Raw genomic sequence first — 25567 nt, 5'->3', positions numbered from 1 at the left:
CTGAATTCTTGAACTTTGAACCAGTTCTTCCACTTACTGACTTGTTACCATGGCTGACTTTCTGAAAAGTTTCCCACATTTTTTTTAAACTTTGTTTTGTTTTTGTTTTGCAGTAGGGATTAGGATGTTTAGATCACTTGAGTAAGAAAAGTATTGTAAATCATTCACAGTGCTGGTAAAAAAAGAAAAAAGAAAAAATTGTGGAATTCAACAGGCGTGATTGGCTCACACCTGTAATCCCAGCACTTTGGGAGGCTGAGGCAGGCAGATCACCTCATGCCTGTAATCCCAGCATTTGGATGGGAAGCCAAGGTGGGTGGATTGCTTGAGAAGTTCAAGACCAGCCTGGCCAACGTGGTAAAACCCCGTCTCTGAAAATACAAAACTTAGCCGGGGTGGTGGCACTGCCAGTGCAGCTACCAGGGGCTTTGAGGCACAGGCAGGAGATGGGAGAGAGCCCAGAGTTTGCAGTGAGCCAAGATTGAGCCACTGCATTCCAGCCTGGCCGACAGTGCGAGACTGTCTCAGAGAAAAAAGAAAAAACTCGGGGTAATTTATGTCCAGCGTAAGTACCTGAACAGTTTCCAGAAATGTATATTTTTTTTTTCTGAGAGGCAAAGGATGTAAACAGCTTCTAAGTAGCTTTAATGTTTCTGTACAGAAGCATGTATATCACTGTAACATTGTGGTAGAGTTTTAATACAGTATTTAGTTTTTTATTGGGCTTTTTAAAAAAGTTAACTTTTAACATAGCTGCTCAGGGATTAAACCAGATTGGACAACCCATTCTGACTCCACATATTACTACAAGGAAATACATCGTTGTTTCTATTGAGCTGCAAGGGATAGTACACTTTACGCTTAAGAAAGTTAAATGTTTCACAATAACATTGCAATATAACTGTTTTAATTTAAATTAATTTGGCACTACTTTGTTTTAATTTAGTAGCTTGTTTAGGAGAGCTAAGTAATTAAACATGAGGCCAAGAATTGCATGAAGTAGTCTTTTGTGCAAATATGCATACACTCTCGGGGCCGAGGTTCTCTGGTCCTCCAGGTGTGGGGGAGGCCAGGGAGCACCGTCTCGGGGTGATGTTCTCCGGTCCACAAATCACGGGGGCGAAGAAGTCCGCAGCTGGCTCCTGCCAGTGGCAGACTTTATGCATTGGTGCTGGAGGGGGCAGTGGGCAGGATAAAGAGTGATAAGTCTCCATAAGTGGCCAGGTGGTTTTGGTCTCGCCAGGGATTGACATCACCTGGAGCATGCTGGGTTGATCTGCATCTTCCGTGCAGGAAAGTTGGTGAGGAAGAACTTAGGAAGCAACATGGATTATACCTTCTTGTTCACCTTCCTCATCTTGTCCTTTCTCCTTCCACTGGCCATGGCCTTTATTACTCTTGCTGGTGGTAGAATCATTGGTATGATACTGCCAACCTCACCGAAACCCGTGTCTGGAAAAGTCCCTTGGCTCCGTGGGCAGCTGTATGGAGTACTCCGGCAGAATCGCCTCTAGGTGTCTGTCTTCTGACAATCATGGGTATACAGCACCGAGTGGCACGACGGGGAGCTGGGACTGCAAACAACAGGTCTGCCTACAAATATAATGCTGCATTGCTGCCAGTTGTGAGGTAAATGAGATGGGAGGTTTTGTGGGCAAGAGCTGATAAATACTAGCTGCACAATGTATAAATCCTTCAAATCCATGCAAGGGCTGCAGACCATGACATGCATTTTTTATTTTCTTTAAAGACCAGTGTGATAGCAGGCCATGCATCTGAGATATGATATTCCTTGGTAACTAGAGGGAGGGGGAAAAAATCAAGTAGGTTCAGGCGTATGTTGTATTTTGAGAGTCTGGTTTTATTTGAACAGAAATAACTCTACAGAAAGCTCCTGTAAATAATGCTCAAATTTGCACTTGACGATCAAATCCATTAAAAATGAATCTTGTATATGATGTGTATGGCTTGTTTCTTGGGTCTCTTTTCCATTATTCATAGAAAATTATTTAGAAAATATTAAGTGTTAGTCTTATCATGAGTTAGTAAGACATACCTTCTTAGTAGCTTGTGTGTCCTGTATATCCTGGGAAGGTAGGATTGTTGGTTCTTAATCTAAATCTGAACCCCATCTCTGGGTTCTATGAATTTAGTGGAGCAGCTCACACAACTCAGGGAAACACTTTTACCAGTTTCATATAAAAGATATGACCAAGGATACAGATGGAGATGAGCAGGGTGGGGAATAGGGAAGAAGCTCCGAGCTGCCACGCCCTCCCTGGGCCACCACCCTCCAGGAACCTCTGTGTATTCAGCTATCAGAGGCTCTCCAAACCCTATCCTTGGGTTTTTATGGAAGCTTCTGGACCTATCTAAATGATACAAGCCGGCTTCTTGTCCCCAGAAAAATGATGTTCCATTAGAACTTGGATGCAGGGTCGGAGGTGCAGAGAGGGAAGGTCACAGAAATTACTCTTGGATCCTGCCCTTCAGGATGTCACAGTCTGGTTGGGTTTAACCTGGTTAAAACCAGCAATGCCAGGAGGTTTATGTTGAAAAGAGAATGAAGCCTAAGGGCTGGGTGCGCACAAGCATGAGTTCTAAGCTGATGGAAAAAAGGAGGTTCTAGGAAGGCCTCTCAGGAAAACCCTGACTTTTTCCTTTGCTCTTACAACAATCAGCACAGAAGAGTTCTGTGACCAAACGTTTGGGTTTTTTCCCTCCACACTAAGCAGCAGACACCAGCGGGGTGTCCTCCAATTCAATCCCAACATTATCTACCTGGAGACCGTGTCAGATCCCATGAGACAGTGTCAGATCCCATAGGTTGAGGGCTCAGTCCCCAAGACCGCCCGGACCTTCAGACAGCAATGGCAAGTCTGGGCCTCTGAAACTTCCGACCAGCCCGCTTCAAGTTGGGGTTCCCACAACCCCCATCTTTGGGTTGTATTAACTCACTGGAGCAGCTCACAGAACTCAGGGAAACACTTTTACCGGTTTCATATAAAGGATATTACCAAGGATACAGATGAGGAGATGAGCAGGGTGGGCAGTGGGGAAGAAGCTCCGAGCTTCCTCGCCGTCCCTGGGCCACCACCCTCCAGGAACCTCCACGTATTCAGCTATCAGAGGCTCTGCAAACCCTGTCCTCATGGGTGGAAGCTTCTGGACATCAGCATCCCTTCCCCCAGGGTATAGGGTGGGACCTTCTCTGGGAAGGGACTTAAGACCCATAATCAGAAATGTGGGAGATTAGAGTCCTGCATTGGGGCGGGTGAAAGGAGGGCAGGAGAAGGGGAGAGTGAGAGTCTGTTTCCTGAGGCCTAACACACCCAACATTATCACAGAACACTGTAACTGTAACTGGGGGCGAAAACCAATAACTGTAACTGGGGGTGAAAACTGTAACTGTAACTGGGGATGAAAACCAATAAATACATAATATAACACCACAGCCTCCTAGAGGAAAGTGACCGTGTAAGGGGCTGGTGAGAGCTAGGGAAAGACAAGAGTGCATTCCACGCAGCCCAAAAGCCTGGCGTGCCTTGAAAACAGTAGGTGGAAGCGGCCACTAGAAAGAATTAAACAGCTTCGGACAGCGGACTCAGGCCAGCGCAGCAAGAAGGCTCCGGAAACCGGATTCGAGGCTTCCCGGGCTGCACCGGAGGTCTCCAGCAGAGGGCGCGATTCCGCCTGGGTCCTTAGGTCCTCAGTGCGCCGGCGCGGGAAGCGCTTCCGGGCAGGGGCGGGGCTTCCGGCGGCGCGCTAGGTCGCGGGGTACTTGGGCCTGGGTTGTCCTTTGCATCTGCACGTGTTCGCAGTGGATTCCGCGATGCTACCTCTGCTGCGCTGCGTGCCCCGTGTGCTGGGCTCCGCCGTCCCCAGCCTCCGCGCTGCCGCGCCCGCCTCGCCTTTCCGGCAGCTCCTGCAGCCGGCGCCCCGGCTGTGCGCCCGGCCCTTCGGGCTGCTCAGCGTGCGCGCAGGTTCCGAGCGGCGGCCGGGCCTCCTGCGGCCTCGAGGACCCTGCGCCTGTGACTGTGGCTGCGGCTTGCTGCACACTGAAGGTGAGGGTCGCGCACGCGGGCCAGGGGTGTGGTTTGCGGTTCACGGAGGGAAAAAGACCAGGAATGGGGCCTGCAACCGACCTCCGAGGTCTGGGACATTTTTCCATTGATTGGCAACCAGCGGGTTAAACCCACGTGTGATCATATTCCCCCCACCTCCCCTATCCACCAGTTCCATTTTCTGTTGGTAGGAGGTGAATAAAATTAAATACTAGAGGGTACCTTTATCCTTAGTCTTATTCTCTCGAAAGTGGACTTTTGGGAAAGCCCAAGGTCGTGTTTGAAAATAGCATACGATACAACTATCGTTTGGCAAGTGGAAGAGGATGATCGGAAATTCTTCTGCTTTATAGCGGAAAGTGGTAATGCGTTCATTGTTGGAAATCACTTTTCCAGCATCAGGCTCAGCTTCCCACTAATATTATGGTATTTTTACAGATAAGGAAACTGAGGCTTAGCAGAGAGATTAGAAATAGTCCAGGTTTCTGGCTGCGATAACCAGGGTAATAGTTTTATGTTTTAGACTAACTGGCTTTCCTTTTTATGTATATGGATTTCTTTTCTAGGAGACAAAGCTTTTGTTGATTTCCTGAAGGATGAAATTAAGGAGGAAAGAAAAATCCAGAAGCATAAAACCCTCCCTAAGATGTCTGGAGGTTGGGAGCTGGAACTGAATGGGACAGAAGCGAAATTAGTGCGGAAAGTTGCCGGGGAAAAGTAAGTACTGGTCTGGGGATCCCAGGGCACCGACTCCCTTAACCTTGCAAGACCCGTCCTGGGTCATCCCTAGAAGAGCCTTGAGTTCAGGTGTGGATAAATGGTTTTCAAGAGAGTGAAGGATTCAATTGTGTTCAGTCCATTCACTGAACACAAATTTGCTGTGGGCTGGTTACTAAGGAGACAAAAATGTAGCGCAAAAAAGTACTGACAGAATCAGTTTGATCTCTGATTTACAGCCCTGATACAGTAGCACCCTGCTCTCTCTAATGTTTAGCATGGGTGAAAATGCAAGGCATGTAACTTATATGTAACAGGATGGGGTTCCACTGTAGTAAGGGCTGCCATCAGAGGCGGGGAGTTTGTGACCTAAGTCAGGTGCCCCACCTTCTCCTAAACTGTTAGTGTTTACACTTTTCTGCATTATAGTCATCCATAATCTCATTACACAGATAAACATTTGTCATCTTCCAGATTTTTTTTTTTTTTTTTTTTGAGACGGAGTCTCGTGCTGTGTCACCCAGGCTGGAGTGCAGTGGCGCGATCTCGGCTCACTGCAAGCTCCGCCTCCCAGGTTCACGCCATTCTCCTGCCTCAGCCTCCGAGTAGCTGGGACTACAGGCGCCCGCCACCACGCCCGGCTAGTTTTTTGTATTTTTAGTAGAGACGGGGTTTCACCATGTTAGCCAGGATGGTCTCGATCTCCTGACCTCATGATCCACCCGCCTCGGCCTCCCAAAGTGCTGGGATTACAGGCTTGAGCCACCGCGCCCGGCCCAGATTTTTAAATTGAGGCTGGGTGTGGTGGCTCACGCCTGTAATCCCAGCACTTTGGGAGGCAGAGAGGGCAGATCATGAGGTCAGGAGATCAGGAACATCCTGGCTAACACTGAAACCCTGTCTCTACTAAAAATTTTAACAGGGTGTGGTGGCAAGCGCCTGTAGTCCCAGCTACTCAGGAGGCTGAGGCAGGAGAATCGCTTGAACCCCCGGGTTTCAGTGAGCCGAGATGGCGCCACTGTACTCCAGCCTGAGGGACAGAGCAAGACTCCATCTCAAAAAAATAATAAATAAATAAATAAATAAATTGAATTTTCTTTATGATTGACCTTATGATGTATATATAATTCTTTTTTAAAATCACAGCTTTAATGTGATTTAATTTATATGGCATAAAATTTACTCATTTATTGAAGTTTATTAAATTAAGTGGTTCTTAGTCCTCACAGAATTATGCATCAGTTGCCACTACCTAATTCTAGAACATTGTTGTCAATCCCCAAACAATACCTATTAGCAGTCACTCATTATTCCTCCCTCTAGCCACCCCAGGTAATCACTAAGCTACTTTATGGATTGCCTCTTTTGGACATTTCATATAAATGGAATCATACAATTTGTAGCTTCCTCCCCACCCCACGGAGTCTTGCTATTACCCAGGATGGAGTGCAGTGGCACGATCTTGGCTCACTGCAGCCTCTGCCTCCCGGATTCGGACAGTTCTCCTGCTTCAGCCTCCTGAGTAGCTGAGATTACAGGCATGCGTCCAGTTAATTTTTGTATTTTTAGTAGAGATGGGGTTTCACTATGTTGGCCAGGCTGGTCTCAAAACTCCTGACCTTGTGATCTGCCCTCCTCGGTCTCCCAGAGTGCTGTGATTACAGGTGTGAGCCACCCTGCCCAGCCTGTTTACATTTTTAATTGTTGGGTTGTAAGAGTTCTTTAGTTTTGACCGGGCACGGTGGCTCACACCTGTAATCCTAGCACTTTGGGAGGCCGAGGCAGGCGGATCACGAGGTCAGGAGATCAAGACCATCCTGGGTAACACAGTGAAACCCCGTCTCTACTAAAAATACAAAAAATTAGCCAGGTATAGTGGCGGGCGCCTGTAGTCCCAGCTACTCGGGAGGCTGAGGCAGGAGAATGGCATGAAGCCCAGAGGCAGAGGTTGCAGTGAGCCGAGATCACGTCACTGCACTCCAGCCTGGGCGACAGAGTGAGACTCTGTCTCAAAAAAAAAAAGAATTCTTTAGTTTTTCTGGGTATAGTGATCTTACCAAATTAATGATTTGCAAGTATTGTTCCCCATCTTGTGGGTTTTCTTTTCACTTTCTTTGTAATGCCCTCTGACACAAAAGTTTCTGATTTTGAGGAAGTTCAGTTTACCTATTTTTTTGGTTGCTTGTGCTTTTTTTAGTGTCACATCTAAGAAACCACTGCCTTGCCCAAGGTTGTGAAGATTTATGCCTTAATTTTTTCAGAGTTTTCTAGTTTTAGCTCTTAGTTGAGGTCTGTGATTCATTTTGAGTATGATGTGAAGTAGGGTACCAATTCTCTTGGCTATTGTGTAGTGTGGTTTTTCCCTACACAGGTCAATTGTGTCTTCTGTAATCTCACCTAAAAACCATTTGCACAAGGTTTTCATAGCTATTTGGGGGCCATTAAAAATAATGCTCTGACGAACATCATTCCATTTCTGTGCCCAGGAGCTCAGCTTGGTCAGCACAGTTGGAATCAGACAGATTGTGTCAACCTTAGACTGCCTCTGTTACTATGGAAAGGTGACTTCCTGGCAAAGCAGCTAGTTAGCACAAGTCGAGGGGGCGGTACTTCATGGAACTTGTATGGAACGGTGCCTGCCAGAGTTGCATAGTCCAGCAGTTCTGGTTCTAAACTTTATCTCCCAGGAATTTTGACTCAAACTTTGGGACATGATTTGTCAGGTGTGGATTCTTGCACCTTAAAATTGTCGCTAGTTGGTGTCTCTGGCCTGCTTTGTGATGATAAAACTTCCCACAAGTACTCTGAAGGATGACTATCTACTACAGCCGTTTTTTTCTTTGTGAGGCATCCCCTTCCCGAGGCCAGGGCTGCTCTCCGTGTTTAACAGATGCAACCCTCCATTGCTCCTTCTTCCTTTCCTTGCAGGGCAAATTTTCTTATGGGGAAAGGCTCTTAAAGGGGCTTCTCTTCCATCTCACCAGCCTCCCAGGTCCTTACTTTTACCAAGGGTTCCTTGGAAGACCAGGGTGGGCAGTGTCAGCTGGCTGTGGCCATGAGATGCCCAGTCAACACATGGCAGTGAGCCCTGGGGTACTGGCCCTGTTGGGAGTAACCCATGCATGACTTGTTTGGCTGAGATAAGCTGAGGCCAGCTTTGGCTTCCAGCAGCTGGTACATGGTAGGCACACTTGAGACCTGCTGAATCACTCAGGACTGGATGTAGGCACCAGCCTTGTTTGAAGTTCTGCATATAATTCAGCCAGCTAGGATAGAGACATTGTTTCAGTACACCTTTGTAACTGTAGCAGACCTCCCTGTTTGTGTGTTAACCTACTCAGTTAAAATGATGCCTTTGTTATGTTTTCTCTTGCCCTTTTAGAATCACTGTCACTTTCAACATTAACAACAGCATCCCACCAACATTGGATGGGGAGGAGGAGGAACGCAGGCAAGGGCAGAAGGTTGAAGAACAGGAGGTAAGCTTTAACACTATGATCAGCTTTTACCTCAGTTCTGACAGGCTGTCCCTGGGACTTAAAGAAGGAGCGTTTTTCTTTGCTCTTTCAAAAAAAAAAAAAAATTTTTTTTCCTCTAAGGCCAGGCGCATGGCTCACGCCTGAATCCCAGCACTTTGGGAGGGCAAGGTAGAAAGATCCCTTGAGGCCAGGAGGACCAGCCTGAGTAACATGGCAAGACCCTGCCTCTATGAAAGTTTAAAAAAACACAAATTAGCTGGGCATGGTGGCACGACTGTGGTTCCAGCTATGCAGGAGGCTGAGGCAGGAGGAATCAGTGGTTTCTGGCCAGCTTTAACAGGACTGTGGCCCTCTTCCTTTTCCCAGGGGCAAAATACGTTGCTGTCTGCCAGCTCAGGCTTAGTGGTTTGGCTGGAAAGGAAATGAAATGTTCTCAGCCTTTCCCATGATAGGGAGTTTTGTTGTTTTTGAGAGAAGGTCTCGCTCCATTGCCCAGGCTGGAGTGCAGTGGCACGATCTCTGCCCACTGCAGCTTCCACCTCCCACGTTCAAGCGATTCACCCACCTCAGCCTCCCCAGTAGCTGGGATTACAGACATGTGCCACCACACCTGGTTAATTTTTGTATTTTTAGTAGAGACAGGGTTTCACTGTGGTTGCCAGGCTGGCCTCAAACTCCTGACCTCAAGTGATCCAGCCACCTTGGCCTCCCAAAGTGCCGGGATTATGGGCGTGAGCCACCACGCCCGGCCTGTGGGGAGATTTTTTATATTGGAGGTTATCATTTGGTGTGTTTGCATGTGTGGAATGTTTCTAACATATCAGTCACAAGCTGGTAATACACAACAGCCATTTAACCAAGATAAGAATGCCAGGGGCAGGCTAGGTGTGGTGGCTCAAGCCTGTAATCCCAGCACTTTGGGAGTCCGAGAGGGTCAGATCACAAGGTCAAGAGATCGAGATCATCCTGGCCAACATGGTGAAACCCCATCTCTACTAAAAATACAAAACTTAGTTGGGTGTGGTGGCAGGCACCTATAGTCCCAGCTACTCAGGAGGCTGAGGCAGAATTGCTTGAACCTGGGAGGCGGAGGTTGCGATGAGCCGAGATCACACCACTGCACTCCAGCCTGGCAACAGAGCAACACTCTGCCTCGAAGGAAAAAAAAAAAAAAGAATGCCAGGGGCATAAGAGACTTTAACTGGATCATGTCTACTCTTCAGACATTTTAGGAAGTGCTGTGCCCAGCCTGGTAACCAGCCAGTACGAGGGCCACGGAGTCCCTAGACCTTCTGCCCAAAACCCATCAGTACAGTGTTGGGTCATGACCTGGTGTGGATGGCACAGCTCTCTGGTGTGCTTCTTTCCCAGCAACCCCAACTAGCATCTCTCTGACATTGGACCCAGTCTGCTCCCAGAGCTCCACATCAGAGGAAAAGCTGCTGCTGTTATTCAGCCATAAGGATGGCCAGGTTCCCCAGCCTTTGACCCTGGTCCCTTATGAAGACTCCTGGAACAGTCAAGCTGGAATCTTGAAACTTTAGGAAAGCTTTGCAGTGTATGGGTGGAGGAAAAGGCTTGGAATGTTAAGGAACTGATATAAACTCAGTTAATTGGCACATAGCTGAGGCGGCTGGTATCCAGATTTCTTAATTGAAAATCCAGTGTGTTACTTAAACAAGCAGGGTGCCAACAGAAGTGAGACCAAGCTCTTCATTTGGGAATAGTATGGCATAAGACTATTAAAATGGCTATATAACATCCTAATGGTGGCTCTGAGAAATCTGAACAGAGATCCTTGATCCAGGCATCCATCTCCTTCCAGCAGTGGCATGTACTGACTTCTTGTTTTCCCAGCCTGAACTGACATCAACTCCCAATTTCGTGGTTGAAGTTATAAAGAATCATGGCAAGAAGGCCCTTGTGTTGGACTGTCATTATCCAGAGGATGAGGTATGTAGGATGGAGTGCTAGCCCCTTGGCACCCCTGGGGAGCACAGCGTGTCCCTTGGGAACTTCCTGTCCCTTTTAGCATAAATTTAAAGACTTTCTAGCTTAGACCAGCCCAGCAGGGGGAAGAGGGGAGGGGAGTGAGGGAAGAGGGTTAAAACCTGATCAGTTTCATGCTGTCAGTGGCCCCCTTTCTTTTTTTTTTTTTTTTTTTTTTTTTTGAGACGGAGTCTCGCTCTGTAGCCCAGGCTGGAGTGCAGTGGCCGGATCTCAGCTCACTGCAAGCTCCGCCTCCCGGGTTCACGCCATTCTCCGGCCTCAGCCTCCCGAGTAGCTGGGACTACAGGCGCCCGCCACCTCGCCCGGCTATTTTTTGTATTTTTTAGTAGAGACGGGGTTTCACCGTGTTAGCCAGGATGGTCTCGATCTCCTGACCTCGTGATCCGCCCATCTCGGCCTCCCAAAGTGCTGGGATTACAGGCTTGAGCCACCGCGCCCGGCCTAGTGGCCCCCTTTCTTCGCATGAGTCTGGCTTATCCTGGAGAACCCTTCAGTTTCCCCAAATATTGTTTCTTCTCAGGTTGGACAAGAAGACGAGGCTGAGAGTGACATCTTCTCTATCAGGGAAGTTAGCTTTCAGTCCAGTGGCGAGTCTGAATGGAAGGATACTAATTACACGCTCAACACAGATTCCTTGGACTGGGTGAGTGCTTGATAAGATGAGGGAACCTTTTGGGCCTTGGAAGGAAGGGTCCTAGTTCAAGGGGAGAAAGAAACATTTTAATGTTCGTTACAGATTTTTTTTTTTTTTTTAAACTAGTAAATGTTGTTCTTTGCAGGCCTTATATGACCACCTAATGGATTTCCTTGCGGACCGAGGGGTGGACAACACTTTTGCAGATGAGTTGGTGGAGCTCAGCACAGCCCTGGAGCACCAGGAGTACATTAGTTTTCTTGAAGACCTCAAGAGTTTTGTCAAGAGCCAGTAGAGCAGACAGACGCTGAAAGCCTTAGTTTCATGGCAGGCTCTGGCCAGTGAACAAGTCCTACTCTGAAGCTAGACATGTGCTTTGAAATGATTATGGTCCTAATATCATGGGGGAAAACACCAAATTTAAATTATATGTTTTGCGCTCTCATTTATTATCATTTTTCCTGTACAAATCTATTATTTCTAGATTTTTGTATAACATGATAGACATAAAATTGGTTTATCTCCTCCAAAGCAGTGTATCTATTCTATTCCTCCCGCTTCAACCTGCGTCACAAAAGACCAAGAACAGATGTCGGAAAAGTTTTTTTTCCTTCAGGATCGGTTAAAAGTTTCAATACAAAATAAGTTATAAATAAAAGGCTTGTATGTACAAGGCTCCTCAGGGAGTGAGTTGTCTTCAACCCGTAGAATGATGTGAGTCCACGCTGGCTCTAGAGGATCACAGCCCAGGTATCACAGGCCTAGGTTTAAACAGGAGAAGAATTAGCTTAAATTGTATTCTAGTCATGAAAGACATGTGATACATCGTTAAAAGTTGTAATCAATGAGAATGCTACACATTAGATGAGGTCTCCTGAGTCCAGTTTGAATTAGTTAGGTCGTGTAATTTGTCATGAAGGCCACCGACAACTGCCCCTCTTTGGCTTTGCTGGACCTCTGTCCTGCAGCCTTCAAACAGCTGTCTGGAAACCGTCAGCATCAACAGTCTTCAAGCTAAGATCAAATCCTGCAGATGAACTAATCAAACATCCTCACCTCAGGAAACTACTGACCACAAAGGTTGTATGATTGTGTTCAAACTCTTGGTAGCTTGGAGCTTTTAGAGCCCAGCAGGAACATGAGACTCCAAGTCTACACAAGATTGAAGCAGGTACGTATCACAGGGGAGGTACCAACCATGCATGATCAGTACGGGCAGAAAACATGTCTTCCCCTCGATCTGTAATATGATCAGTAAGCACCTGAGTGTAAAACTGGCTCCCGACTCCTTGGTGGCTCAGCCCCTCCACTATGCTAAGGAATCATCTGTCCTTAAGCCATTTATGCCAGAGGTTGCAATTTTTTTGTGTGAAAAATCAGACCTTGGCGATGACCTTGAGCAGTAGGGGAACAATAACTCCCCAGGAACCTACAGAATACAATTTTGTCTTTCCCCCTCCTGTTTCTTGTTTTTTGTTTGTTTTTTTGAGGCTCAATCTCGCTGTCACCCAGGCTGGAGCGCAATGGCGCCATCTCAGCTCACTGCAACCTCCACCTCCTGAGTGCAAGCCATCCTCCCACTTCAGCCTCCCACTGAGTAGCTGGGAGTACAGGTGCGAGCCACCAGGCCCAGCTAATTTTTGTATTTTTAGTAGAGACCAGGTTTCACCATGTTGTCCAGGCTGGTCTTGAATTCCTAGCCTGAAGTGATCCACCCACCTCAGCCTTCCTAAGTGCTGGGATTACAGATGTGAACCACAGCACCTGGCTGTGTTTCTCGTGTTTGCTGTGAACCCCGCCTCCCCTCACCCCTTACTTACCCAACAATGGTCTCCCTGCCCGCCCCAGAGCCAGCACTGACAACTATGATCTCCAAGACTGCTACACAGCACTCACCTTCCAAACCTCACCTCCCACTTAGCTTCACTGCTGCTCTGAGCCACAGGACACTGACGGTTAGGTGAGTGGATAACTGGGGTCCATAATTATATGCTGAGCTGAAGCTGTACACTTGGCAATTAGGCAATCTTCCGCTTACCCTTTAATTGCCCTTCTCGTCCACCCGCCAGCATTTGGTCTTTCACACTCAAGGGGACTTTCATACTTGAGGAGCTGTAGACTCTAGCTCTGCTACCATTATAATCTGTGTAGATGACTCACTGTTCACCCTACTAAGACAGAAGCCAAAGCCAGCTGACCTGTGCCCTCTTCAACTCTCCTCCCTCCACCTTAACTCATCTGTACAAACATATTAAGCACGTATTTATTAATATAGGCCAAGCGCTGGGAGTAGAAATAAATATGGGCCATGCCCTCAAGGACAGACATGGGCAGGTAACTGCAGCACTGTTATGGATGACACGGCATGAGGTATGGTGGAAGCCCAAGGAGACACTGGCCAATTCCCCTCTGCCAGCCCTCATTAGGTTTGTTGAAAAAGGGAACACAGACTCTAAAGGAACGGACTTCTCAGGCTGGCCAATTCTTTTTTTGTTTGGTTTTTGTTTTTTGAGATGGAGTTTCACTCTTGTTGCCCAGGCTGGAGAGCAGTGGCGTAATCTCCGCTCACTGCAACCTCTGCTTCCCGGGTTCAAGCGATTCTCCTGCCTCAGCCTCCCGAGTAGCTGGGATTACAGGCGTGTGCCACCACACCTAATTTTTTTGTATTTTTAGTAGAGACAGGGTTTCATCATATTGGCCAGGCTGGTCTTGAACTCCTGACCTCAGATGGTCTGCCCGCCTCAGCCTCCCAAAGTGTGGGGATTACAGGCGTGAGTCACCGCACTCGGCCACCAATTCTGTTTTTGAGACAGTCTCACTCTGTGTCCCAGGCTGGAGTACAGCAGCACAATCTCAGCTCACTGCAACCTCCGCATCCTGGGTTCAAGCAATTCTCCTGCCCCAGCCTCCTGAGTAGCTGGGATTACAGGCACCCACCGCCATGCCCAGCTAAGTTTTGTATTTTTAGTACAGATGGGGTTTCACCATGTTGGCCAGGCTGGTCTTGAACTCCTGACCTCAGGTGATCTGCCCACCTCAGCCTCCCAAAGTGCTGGGATTACAGGTGTAAGCCACTGTGCCTGGCTGAGACTGGCCAATTCCTTGTGAGGAATCAGGTGAATGAAGTACATGGCATATTGTAGTGCTCAATAAATATCTGTGCAAATGATGCTTAAATGTAGTGGGAGGAGTCAAAGGCATTCAGACAGAACAGCATGAACAACAGCACAGAGGCCTGAAAGCACTGCATATTTGAGCATCTGCAACCAGTGCTGGAGAGCTGGAACAGAAGGGAACATACGCCTGTAGTCAACAGGAAGTAGTGAGGTGTTTTATTTAAACTTTCACCTGCTGTGTCTCTTTCCACACAAGCTGATGGAAAATGGATTCCTTCCACCAAGGCCAGAGCCTGGAGCAGGAAACAGCAGGGGCACTGGAAGCACAAAGACCTGGGGTCTAACACCAGCTCTATCGCTTATTAGTAGTAAAATTTTGGCCAGATGACATCACTTCTCTGAATCTAACAGGAACTAGCCTCTCCCTCATGAACCTAATGCTCCAGCGAAGTAGAATAAGATGCTCTTTGTATACACTCCAGTTTTCTGCTTCTCTGCCTTGTTCCTCTATGTGGGGATCTTCCACTTAAGCTCTACCCCCACAACTGGCCAGATCTCCATGTCTGTCCAGATCGATTCCACGCTTCAAGTTAAATGCCTCCTCCAGGAAGGCGTCACCATAAAGGAGATCACCCTCCTATGAACTCCCATAAGCCCTCCCTCTACAGCTCTCCAGGGTACTGCCTGTTTATTCTGTTCTCTTATTATCAATCCAAGGCTTGAGCTCCGTGAGAGATGTGTATTTCTCAATTTTAATGAGTCCTCAACTCATTGTTTTTTTAATGAATGAGTAGAATTAAATACCTATGGAAGAAACCTGATAAAGGTGAAATGGCTGTTACTAGGCAATGTTGCTTATAATAAAAATGACCCCTGTAGGTTACCTGCGTTTGGAATGAGAGGGCCATGAAAGAACTCTATAAACACCCAGTAGAAGGCCATGGTTATGAACTTCCTGAAGTACAGTGTGCTCCTAATCCCAAGGCTCCCCCTGCCTGGGATCTAAAAGCAAATATATCATATCGGTTTTATGTGTGTTTGTATGATATCTATATACACACATGTACACATATATATATAGATAGATTACATGGATTATGAGAGATACTGGTTCCTATAGCACGCTTCTAGGACAGGTGGTTCCCATACCCGCTTGTTCCCAGCCCTCACACCTCAGCTGTCACTCAGGCTAGCGACTAGCCCTTGGACCTCTGTGAAAATTCCACTGACAGACAAACCTAAGGCTGCCCTGCTATACTTTCTGCCCTGTTTCCTTCTGCAAAAGTGATGCCAGCATGGCCTATTTGGGTGTTATGACTATGAAATGACCAGCTGAATCCAAAACCACCGTGCTGATCTATCAGGAGAAGGTGTGGAGCCACACGTCCTAACTCCCAGACCAATCCTCTTGCCATGATCCTATGCTGCCTCTTCCCTTCTGACTGGCCTTTGAGTCGAAATGACTTGTTACCTTCACTTTTCTATGAAGTAAATTCCTCAGATAATAAACTGCATTAAACATTTACCTGTTTCTAGGTCATTATTTCTATCGAGGTAGGAATAAAACCAACCACAGGCCCCTCTTACCACAGACTGGGTCCCAGGAGAGGCTTACCAGACAGCTCATGAGAAGACTGGACTTTTCTTCTGTTCCTCCAGTGACTGAAAATTCAGGTGTGTGGGGACAGTGTGCACTGTGCTCATTTATACTACCCTCTAAACAGGCACGAAGCTTCTGCTCTGTCAACTCAGAAGACTAAAAAATAAAAAAGTTCAACCTCCTCTCAGTGACTTGATAGCCAACAGATGGAAAAATCCTCATTCCTCATGCCAACCAATAGAACTGTGGCTCACTGTGATGGCTTGATTCCTTGGAGCCTTAAAGACACTCGGGCCCATGACTGTGCCAAGATCTCTTAACCAATCTCCATTTAACTGCCTCTCCATATTAACCAATGCCCTCTACTGCTGTAAAACACACTGATGGCCACTCATGGCAGAAAGAACACTTAGAGGCTGTAGGCTACTTTCCAGCCTCCCTCTGCCTCTGCCCCCACCAGCTGAGTGCATCCTTACCAACAACTAGCAGTGTATGCTCCCAGGTCTGCTTGAGTTACTTGAACTTGCTACTGTAACTCAGTAACGCTAATTACTTATTATGTAAATCAATAATACAAGGGAATAACCATGAAGTGTTATTTTTATAAGTGGAAAGTTTAGGAAACACTCAAAAAGATGAGCTGCTTAAAAAAAATAAAAAAAGAAAGAAAGAAAAAGAGCTATAGAATTAGGTAAAAGATAGGGGAGAAAAATTCCAAAGTTGCATACTCAGCTTCTTGATCCACTTTACAGAATTAAAATCGTAAACTCTGGACTATGTATTATAAGAGTTGTTTATGTAAAAAAGGTGACTCGGCCAGGCACAGTGGCTCATGTCTGTAATCCCAACACTTCGGGAGGCCGGGCGGGCGGATCACTTGAGGTCAGGAGTTCGAGACCAGCGTGACCAACATGGTGAAACCCCGTCTCTACTAAAAATACAAAAATCAGCCAGGTGTCGTGGCGTGTGCCTGTAATCCCAGCTACTCAGGAGGCTGAGACAGGAGATTCGCTTGAACTCGGGAGGCAGAGGTTGCAGTGAGCAGAGATCTCACCACTGCACTCCAGCCTGGGTGACAGAGTGAGATTCTATCTCAAATAAAATAAAAAATAAAACAGGTGACTCAGCTCTCCAATCAGGAGGGCCCCACTCAAAGGCTGGCAAATAAATTTATGTTTTTGAAACTTACCATAAAACATTTTATTTTTATAATTTGCCTCTTTAATCAATTGCTCAATTAACTGGCAAACTTGCAGTCCCCATCATGCCAGATAAAAGGGCTCTTTCTGTATTTTAAGATTACTAAAGGCCGGGCACAGTGACTGATGCCTGTAATCCCGGCACTTTGGGAGGCTGAGGCAGGTGGATCACAAGGTCAGGAGTTCGAGACCAGCCTGGCCAAGATGGTGAAACCCCATCTCTACTAAAAATAAAAAATAAAAAAAATTAGCCGGGCGTGGTGGCAGGCACCTGTAATCCCAGCTACTTGAGAGGCTGAGGCAGGAGAATGACTTGAATCCGCAAGGCAGAGGTTGCAGTGAGCTGAAATCATGCCACTGTACTCCAGCCCGGGTGACAGAGTAAGACTGTTTCAAAAATAAATAAATAAATAAATAAATAAATAAAAGATTACTACCCGGGTGACAGAGTAAGACTGTTTCAAAAATAAATAAATAAATAAATAAATAAATAAATAAATAAAAGATTACTAAAGCTTAAATTCTGAATTAGGTATGTCTTCATATATAGAAAATTTTTATGAAACGTCAGATACAGGCATTTCCAATCCCAAGCTGAGGTCTCCATAAAAACCTTAAGCAGTGGTGGCTCTCCAGGGCCCTAAAGGCCCTGATGTGTACTGTTTGCCAATTTTCATGCCACAGATATTCTCACCATGGCCGATTTGAAGCTACCAATGTGACACCACTGAACATAAAACTGGGAAGAAATATGCACAATGGGCTCCGAGGCAGCGCTGGAGGATCTTCAAGAAAGTAGATCCGTGTGGGAAAAAGTATCATGAAATCTGTGTGTGGAACACTCACATGAGATGGGATGGACAGGCCACACTGACACACCACCACACCGCTTGTGATTCTCAGGTTGTACCTAGAAGCAGAATTAGGATCCCAGAGCATCATGGCCACCAGAACTGGATCTCCAAACCTTTTCAGGCAACAAATCTCAGGGGAGATTCCACTCACCTTGGAGTGGGGAATGGGAACGAATAATGCTGAAAAGGTTTTCAAAACTCTTACTTTGTACATACAGGACAGACGAGTGGGTTTGCCTCCCACTCAGCCAGCATGATGCTGAGACACTTTTCATCAAACTGCAAGCTCTTCTCATACTCGCGGATGATGGACTGCTCTGCAAGGCAAAGGCAGTTGGAGTGCTTCACCGTGCTTCAGCTTGCCCTGTATTTAATTCTAAGCTTCACTGCCAAAGGCTTCCTTCACACAAGGGAAAGATTTGGGCAAAACCACAATAGCCATCACTGGTTTTTACTGCTCTCTCAGGCTGGCTTCATCTTGCTAGATCCCTCTCCCTCCTCTCTGTCCCCTTTTTGTGAGCATAAGAGGTAAAGTAGGCTGAAGATCAAGGAGACAATTTTCACACACATCTCCAGAGATCATGGGAGCACAGATAGGGAATGACAGGGTCCCACAGGCAACTAAGGAAAGCTGACAAAGAGAACTGATTGCTGGCCAGACGAGGTGGCTCACACCTGTAATCCCTCAAGGCTGAGGCAGGCTTGAGGTCAGGAGTTCGAAACCAGCCTGGCCAACATGGTGAAACCTCAGCTCTACTAACAAATACAAAAAATTAGCCCAGCATGTGGTGCATGCCTGTAATCCCAGCTACTCGGGAGGCTGAGGCAGGAGAATCGCTTGAACCCGGGAGGCGGAGGTTGCAGTGAGCCGAGATTGCGCCACTGCACTCCAGCCTGAGCGACAGAGCGAGATTCTGTGTCAAAAAAAAAAAGAGAACTGATTTCTGATGCCAGGATGACCCTGCTGAATCAAAAGAGATCTGCTTTCCAAGTATGTCCACATACTTGGAATCTGTGTTGTTCAGAATCTGTGTGCTCATTCATTCAGCAAACATACAACAGTACCTAGTATGTGCTAGTCACAGGGGCACAAAGATGAAAAAAACATCCTGCCCTTATTGAGCTCACAGTCTAGACATTAGGGAAGGGGTCAGAACACTACAGTCATGCTTGTTTGTTGATGTGGTGTCTATAACGGCTTTTCCACTAGAACGGCGGAGTTGAGGAGTTGTGCCAGAGACCGCATGGTCTGTAAAGTCTAAAGTATTTGCTATCTGGTTCTTCACAAAAAGTCTGCCAGCTTCTGCTTTAGAATGTTCCTATGGCTGAGGACAGCACAATGCAGTAAATCTTTGTCACTTCAGATTTATTAAATATGCCGCAAAATAAGCATTTGGTGAGGCTTATGTTTCACCACTAAGAAAGGTTTTGTAGGTGGGGGGAAGGGAAAATCAATAAAAAAAGATGATAAGGAATTTACAGTCTAACTGGAGTCAACAGCAACAGTCATTAACAACTAACACTTCCATGGCACTTATGTGTGAAATGCTATTTTAAGTCCCTTACATATATTAACTTCTTCACTATTATCCTTATTTCTAAGGTGAAGAAACTGAGGCACAGGGAAATTAAGTGCTTTGGTCGGTGCCACACAAATTAAAGTGGTAAAGCCAAGTGAATCTTAGAGGTATGACTCAAGGGTTTGCACTCTTGCCTCATCATAACAATAGCTGTTGATTACTGAAAGCTCTCTATATGCCAGGCAATGCACTAAGTCTTCTACACATGTTATTTAAGCCTTACAACAAATGTATAAGGTATTATCTCCATTTTACAGGTCATAAAAATGAAGCCTAAGGCCGGGGGCCATGCCACATGTCTATAATCCCAACACTTTGGGAGGCTAAAGTAGGAAGATGGTTTGAGTCCAGGTGTTTGAGACCAGCCTAGGCAACACAGTGAGACCCTGTCTCTACAAAAAATAAAAAAAAATAAGGATAGGCATGTTGGCTCATGCCTGTAATCTCAAAACATTGGCAGGCTGAGGTGGGGGGATCACATGAGACCAGGGAGGAGTTCGAGACCAGCCTGGGCAACATAGTGAGACCCTGTCTCTACAAAAAATAAAAAAAATTAGCTGGGCATGGTGGTGCACACCTGTGGTCCCAGCTACTCGGGAGGCTGAGATGGGAGGATCGGTTGAGCCTAGGAAGATGAAGCCACAGTGAGCCATGATCACACCACTGCACTCCAGTCTGGGCAACAGAGCAAGAACGTGTCTCTAAAAAATAAATACATAAATAATTTTTTGTCTTGTTTTAATCATCTTTGGCTAAAAAAAAAAAAAAAAGTTAATAAAAAAAATTAGCCAGGGGAGGTGGCACACGTCTATGATCCCAGCTATTCAGAAGGCTGAGGTGGGAAGATCGCTTGAGCCCAGGCGGTCAAGGCGGCAGTGGGCTGTGATCACACCACTGCATTCTAGCTTGGGCAGCAACCATGTCTCAAAAAAAAAAAAAAAGAAAAGAAAAAAAAAAGACTTAGTGCATTGCCTGGCATATAGAGAGCTTTCAGTAATCAACAGTTATTGTTATGATAAGGCAAGAGCGCAAACCCTTGAGTCATACCTCTAAGATTCACTTGGCTTTACCACTTTAATTTGTGTGGCACAGACCAAATCAGGGCTACATGGAAAAAATGACTTAACTATATAAAGTACAAAATTATGCTCTCTACACAGTGCTATGGGCACCTCCCTCAAGGAGTGCATGCTCACAGGCCCTGGGGAGTTAAGAGAAAATGTGGCACTTGAAATGAATAGGGCAAGGGATCGGACCACGCACTGTCACTGTATCCTGTAAAGTGGCAGGTTTACTTTTTATTTATTTATTTTTTTAAGAGACAGGATCTCACTCTGTCGGCCAGGCTGGAGTGAGGTGGTACGATTATAGCTCACTGTAACCTTAAACTCTTGGGTTCAAGTGATCCTCCTGCCTAAGCCTTCTGGATGAAGGAGGCTACAAGTATGTGCTACCACACCCAGCTAACTTTTTTACTTTTGTAGAGACAGGGTTTTGTTATGTTGCCCATGACGGTCTTCAACTGGCCTCAAGCAATACTCCTGCCTAAGCCTCTCAAAGTGCTGGGATTAGAGGCATAAGCCACCACCCTCAGTGAACTATTAACCCATTAATAGAGAGGCAGGATGGTAGAAGAAACACAAGAACTGGATTCACACAACTGATTTTGCTTCCCATCTACTCCACTTACTAGCTGTGTGACCTGCATGAGAACACCACCTTCTGTTCTACTACTACTATCTTACAGGGCAGTCATGTGGAGAAAACAGCATCATTAAATGAGAAGTTCTTAGCACAAAGCCTAGCACCCTGGAGACCCTTATTATTGGGAAGCTAGACAGCCAAGATGTCAGAGTACAAAAAGAGCCTTTTGGACACTTGATCGATAGAGGTAGACAAAGGGGACTTATGAACTAATCCTGATTGGAGGAAAAGTCACAGCATTTGAGTAGCTAAATACAGGTAAGGAAGGACTACTCCTAGGGGTTACCTTGGTCGATCAGCTCCTGTTGAATTTCCTCCAGCACAGCCATGTCTATCAGCTCCTCCAACTGGAAGAGAAAGGGGAGGCATCAGAAGTTTGAAGTATTAATCACCAACTAAGCCCCACAATGATTCATACTTGGAGGCTGGCTTGAAGAATCCAGATTTGCCGGATAGAATCAGTCTAGTCCTCCTGCACAATACACTGACAGTGGGGTAATGCTGTCATGCTGACACGTCGTCAACAAATGATCCAACTACCCAGTGACAAAATAATGGTACCCACTTTTGGAGAGACGATATAGGGTAGGAGTTAGGTACATATTCTTCCAAGGCTATGTAATCACAGGAAAAGTTCCTAGTCTCTGCAAATCTCAGTTTCGGCCTCTGTAAAGTGGGAATAAAATCTATCTAAGAGGGTTACTGTGAGTACTAATTGTGGTAATGTAAGGCAAACATTGGTGTATTGTAGGACACATAGAAGCCACTGAATAATGCATCGTTATTACACAGTGCGTTGATAGTTTCAAACAGTTGCTCGCATTTTCTTACATAATCCTTACAATGCTGCAAACATGATCTTCTCATTTTATAAATGTGAAAACTAAACCTCAAAGAGGCAGACTGAAGTTAAGAGTCAACAGCCAAACCAGGATCCAAATTCTGGAACTCCTGACTTCGAATCCAGTGCTCTTCCTGATACACTATAAATGGTATCCTTCCCACACATGGCTCCCAACGCTGGCTGAGATTAGAATCTGAAAGTTTCTGGAGACCTTTTTAGAAAGAGATTCCTGAGGTGGGCAGATCACTGGAGGTCAGGTGTTCAAGACCAGCTTGGCCAACATGGTGAAACCCCATCCCAGCTAAAAACAGAAAAAAGATTAGCCAGGCATGGTGGCACACATCTATATTCCCAGCTACTTGGGAGGCTGAGGCAGGAGAATCGTTTGAACCCAGGAGGTGGAGGCTGTAGTGAGCCGAGATCTTGCCACTGCACTCCAGCCTGGGTGACAGAGCAAGACAAAAAAAAAAAAGAGAGAGAGAGAGAGAGAAAGAGATTCCTAGCCTATGCCTACTAAATCATAATTTCCAAGGGTGGAGGCAAGAAATGAAATTTCTTTCTTTTTAGTTTCATAAATGATGATGTTGCAGTGATGAGCAGATCTACGGTCTGGTATTTCAGAACAATTCATCTAGACAAGTCTAACATTAAGGGTAGAAAAGCCTGGGTTAAAGGCTGTTGAATTCTAGGCCGGGCGCAGTGGCTCACGCCTGCAATCCCAGCACTTTTGGAGGCGGAAGCAGGTGGATCACGAGGTCAGGAGATCGAGACCATCCTGGCTAACACAGTGAAACTCCGTCTCTACTGAAAATACAAAAAATTAGCCGGGCGTGGTGGCAGGCGCCTGTAGTCCCAGCTACTCGGGAGGCTGAGGCAGGAGAATGGCGTGAACCAGGGAGGCGAAGCTTGCAGTGTGCCCAGATAGCGCCACTGCACTCCAGCCTGGGCGCCAGAGTGAGACTCCGTCTCACACACACAAAAAAAGACTGTTGAATTCTAAATGGGGGTAGGGGAATGGTGGGTTTAGGGGACTCAAGTAAACAAGTAAAAAAGGACAGTAGCCGTTCTTGGTGGAGTCCTCCTGAAAACACATAGCCCAGCCTGACCTGAGCCAAGTCTTCTGGACAATTCTCCATTGACTGCAAAGCATTCCACTCTTCTTCCATCACCTCTTGCACTAGAAAGGTGTTCTGAGCATTCCCTGGCCCACTGCTTCCAGCCTGGCGGTACCTGTTTAGGAGCCTGTCCCGGCTGTTTTTCATTCTCTCCAGGCATCTCTGGGAAAAAAGAGCAAGATGGGGAGGAAAAAAAAAAAAAACCATTTCTACTTTTAAAAAACACTCTTACAGTAGTTGGGAAAACATTAAAGAAAGTTTATAGACACAAAATTTCAATGATAATACTAACTAGTGTTACTTTTGCATATTCCTCTGTAGAGATACATAAAATTACAATGCTTTGTGCATATATTTACATATAACCGTATTTTTTATTCTAGCTTGCCAGTTTCCTTAATAGTTGTGTGCCTAATCTCTCGGCATCCAATGTCCTATTACAGAACATTTATATTCCTTCCAAATTCTAGAGTAGCACAGCAGCGTTTCTGCACAGCAGCGTTTCTGAACTCAGGGAGGTTCTGTCCCCCAAGGAACATTTGGCAATGCTTGGAGACATTTTTGGTTGTCACAATTCTAGTTATAGGACTATTAGCATCTAGTGGGTAGAGGCCCGAGATGTGGCTTAAACAGCCCTCCACAACATGTAAATATCTCCCTCAAAATGTCCATTGTCAAGGCTGAGAAACTCTGCTATATCTGCTATCTTTCTTGCGTCGGGTTACTTTCTTGGACATTACTTACTAGCAACCACACTGTGTTCAGAAGAGGCCAGAACTGAAGTGGAGCGCTCTTCTAAGCCTCGGTTTACTACTCTCTAGAATAGAAATCATCTCTATCTCACAAGACGAACGTAGGCAAAGTGCCTCTCTCGGTGTCCACTTCCGCAGCAACAGTAGATAGTGTTACTGCAGAGGTGCAAAGGGTGATGTCATGACCACACTTTTTTTTTTTTTTTTTTGAGACGGAGTCTCGCTCTGTCGTCCAGGCTGGAGTGCAGTGGCCGGATCTCAGCTCACTGCAAGCTCCGCCTCCCGGGTTCACGCCATTCTCCTGCCTCAGCCTCCCGAGTACCTGGGACTACAGGCGCCCGCCACCTCGCCCGGCTAGTTTTTTGTATTTTTTAGTAGAGACGGGGTTTCACCGTGTTAGCCAGGATGGTCTCGATCTCCTAACCTCGTGATCCGCCCGTCTCGGCCTCCCAAAGTGCTGGGATTACAGGCGTGAGCCACTGTGCCCGGCCAATGACCACACTTTAAATTCAAAACAAAACCGAATCCAAAAACAAGGCTTTCTAGGACTGGGCCGACCCGGGCTAATCCCACACTCTACAGTCAGGAGGCCTGGGTTTGAGGTCCGCTTCCACAGACCAGGAGCGCTCCGGCACCTGCTCCACCGAGCAGGGCTAAGGCGAAGGCAGGGAAGACGGCGGTCGCCGGGACGGACTGGGATAGTGACCACGGCGCAAACCCCACACCCACCTGCCGGAAAGTCTCTTTCCAAGGCGGCGAGCCCACCAATTTGTACAAGGAGCGGCGGGGAGACCTCAATGACTCCGCCATCTCCTCTCCGCGGGAGACAGGGCCGCAAGCCCCGCCCCCTGACGGCGCGCACAGACCCCTGGGAGTTGTAGTTTCCGCCTGCAGACTGCTCTTGGATCGCAGGGTATTCTGGGAAGCGTTGTATTACCGGCCGGCACCACGTGGAAACAGATTTAGGCATCCAAGCGAAATGTGTGAGGCCAGCCCAACCTGCATTGAGGGAGGTAAGTCTTGAGGGAAAGTTCTGGATGCCTGGGTTTACCCAGATGGAGGTATCCAATAGGCAATTAGATACACAAGTCTGTCTCTCCCCAGGTGCTAGACTTCCAGTAGCATCACCATTCCGCTGACTTCTCGTCCCGCCCCCTTGGGCTTCAGAAATAATGGTGATTGGGTGTCCCTTGGCGACGCCCCTGCCCGGTGGGCTGGCCTCGCCCTCGCCCCTCCCCTGGCACGAGCCTCTCGAGCTTCCGGGCCGCCTGCTCGATGATTGGCCGAAGCAGTGAGTGGACGGCCGCGGATTGGCTGCGCTCAGCGGCGGGCTGAGCAACTGGAGTGAGAAGTGCAGTTGGGCCAAGATGGCGGCCGCTGAAGGACTAGTGGGCGACGGCGAGCTGTGGCAGACCTGGCTTCCTAACCACGTCGTGTTCCTGCGGCTCCGGGAGGGACTGAAAAACCAGAGTCCAGCCGAAGCTGAGAAACCAGCTTCTTCGTCGTTGCCTTCGTCGCCGCCGCCGCAGTTGCTGACGAGAAACGTGGTCTTTGGCCTCGGCGGAGAGCTCTTCCTGTGGGACGCAGAAGACAGCTCCTTCTTAGTCGTTCGCCTTCGGGGCCCCGGCGGCGGCGATGAAGAGCCCGCCCTGTCCCGGTACCAGGTACTGTCAGGCCGATCTGGAAGTGACCCTGACGGGGATCTGAACTAGTTTTTTGTTCTTTCCCCTCTTGGCTGTTTTTTCATCTCGTGGCAGGCGTTCCCGCGGATTGGCTCCGACACTGCCCTACGCGGTCGCGGGGACTCAGGCTCTCTCCATGCTTACGGCCTGGAGATCTGGGAGGAAGGAAAGGACCATGGAATAATCAATAAAAATAATAGTGATGGATGAGTGCTCT

The 25567-nt window shown here is 47.1% G+C and overlaps 3 protein-coding genes across 13 annotated transcripts in view; 2 read left to right on the top strand and 1 right to left on the bottom strand.

Moving 5' to 3' along the window:
* The first annotated feature begins 3730 nt into the window (after positions 1–3730).
* C1QBP (complement C1q binding protein) lies at positions 3731–11577 on the top strand. The gene is made up of 6 exons (XM_031657302.1): positions 3731–4064; positions 4631–4781; positions 8164–8260; positions 10118–10213; positions 10791–10913; positions 11050–11577. The coding sequence occupies exons 1-6, from the start codon at positions 3833–3835 to the stop codon at positions 11197–11199; spliced, it is 849 nt and encodes a 282-aa protein (XP_031513162.1). The 5' UTR covers positions 3731–3832; the 3' UTR covers positions 11200–11577.
* RPAIN (RPA interacting protein) lies at positions 11333–25045 on the bottom strand. Of its 9 annotated transcripts, none has more exons than XM_003912179.3 (7): positions 24398–25045; positions 22908–23078; positions 21244–21304; positions 17879–17990; positions 17666–17729; positions 15636–15776; positions 11333–11665 (listed from the first exon to the last, which is right to left on the bottom strand). In XM_003912179.3, exons 1-7 carry the CDS (start codon positions 24476–24478, stop codon positions 11636–11638), a joined length of 660 nt encoding a protein of 219 aa, XP_003912228.1. In that variant the 5' UTR covers positions 24479–25045; the 3' UTR covers positions 11333–11635. The 9 variants fall into 9 exon arrangements, 7 of the variants coding, with proteins under 7 accessions (XP_003912228.1, XP_003912229.1, XP_009187734.1 ...); XM_009189468.4 differs by lacking the exon at positions 11333–11665 and adding an exon at positions 13909–15022; XM_003912180.3 differs by lacking the exon at positions 15636–15776.
* The window catches only part of NUP88 (nucleoporin 88), a 33801-nt gene continuing 33180 nt past the window's right edge, over positions 24947–25567 (top strand). For all 3 annotated transcript variants that reach the window (XM_031657300.1, XM_031657301.1, XM_031657299.1), the window contains exon 1: positions 24947–25332. In XM_031657300.1, coding sequence (XP_031513160.1) covers positions 25036–25332 — 297 coding nt within the window. In that variant the 5' untranslated portion in view covers positions 24947–25035. The remainder of the gene's footprint in view (positions 25333–25567) is intronic.

Source organism: Papio anubis, chromosome 17 (assembly GCF_008728515.1).
Source record: "Papio anubis isolate 15944 chromosome 17, Panubis1.0, whole genome shotgun sequence".
Lineage (NCBI taxonomy): Eukaryota > Metazoa > Chordata > Mammalia > Primates > Cercopithecidae > Papio > Papio anubis.
Note: the sequence above shows the minus strand (reverse complement) of the source record. Positions and strands in the feature narration are given on the sequence as shown.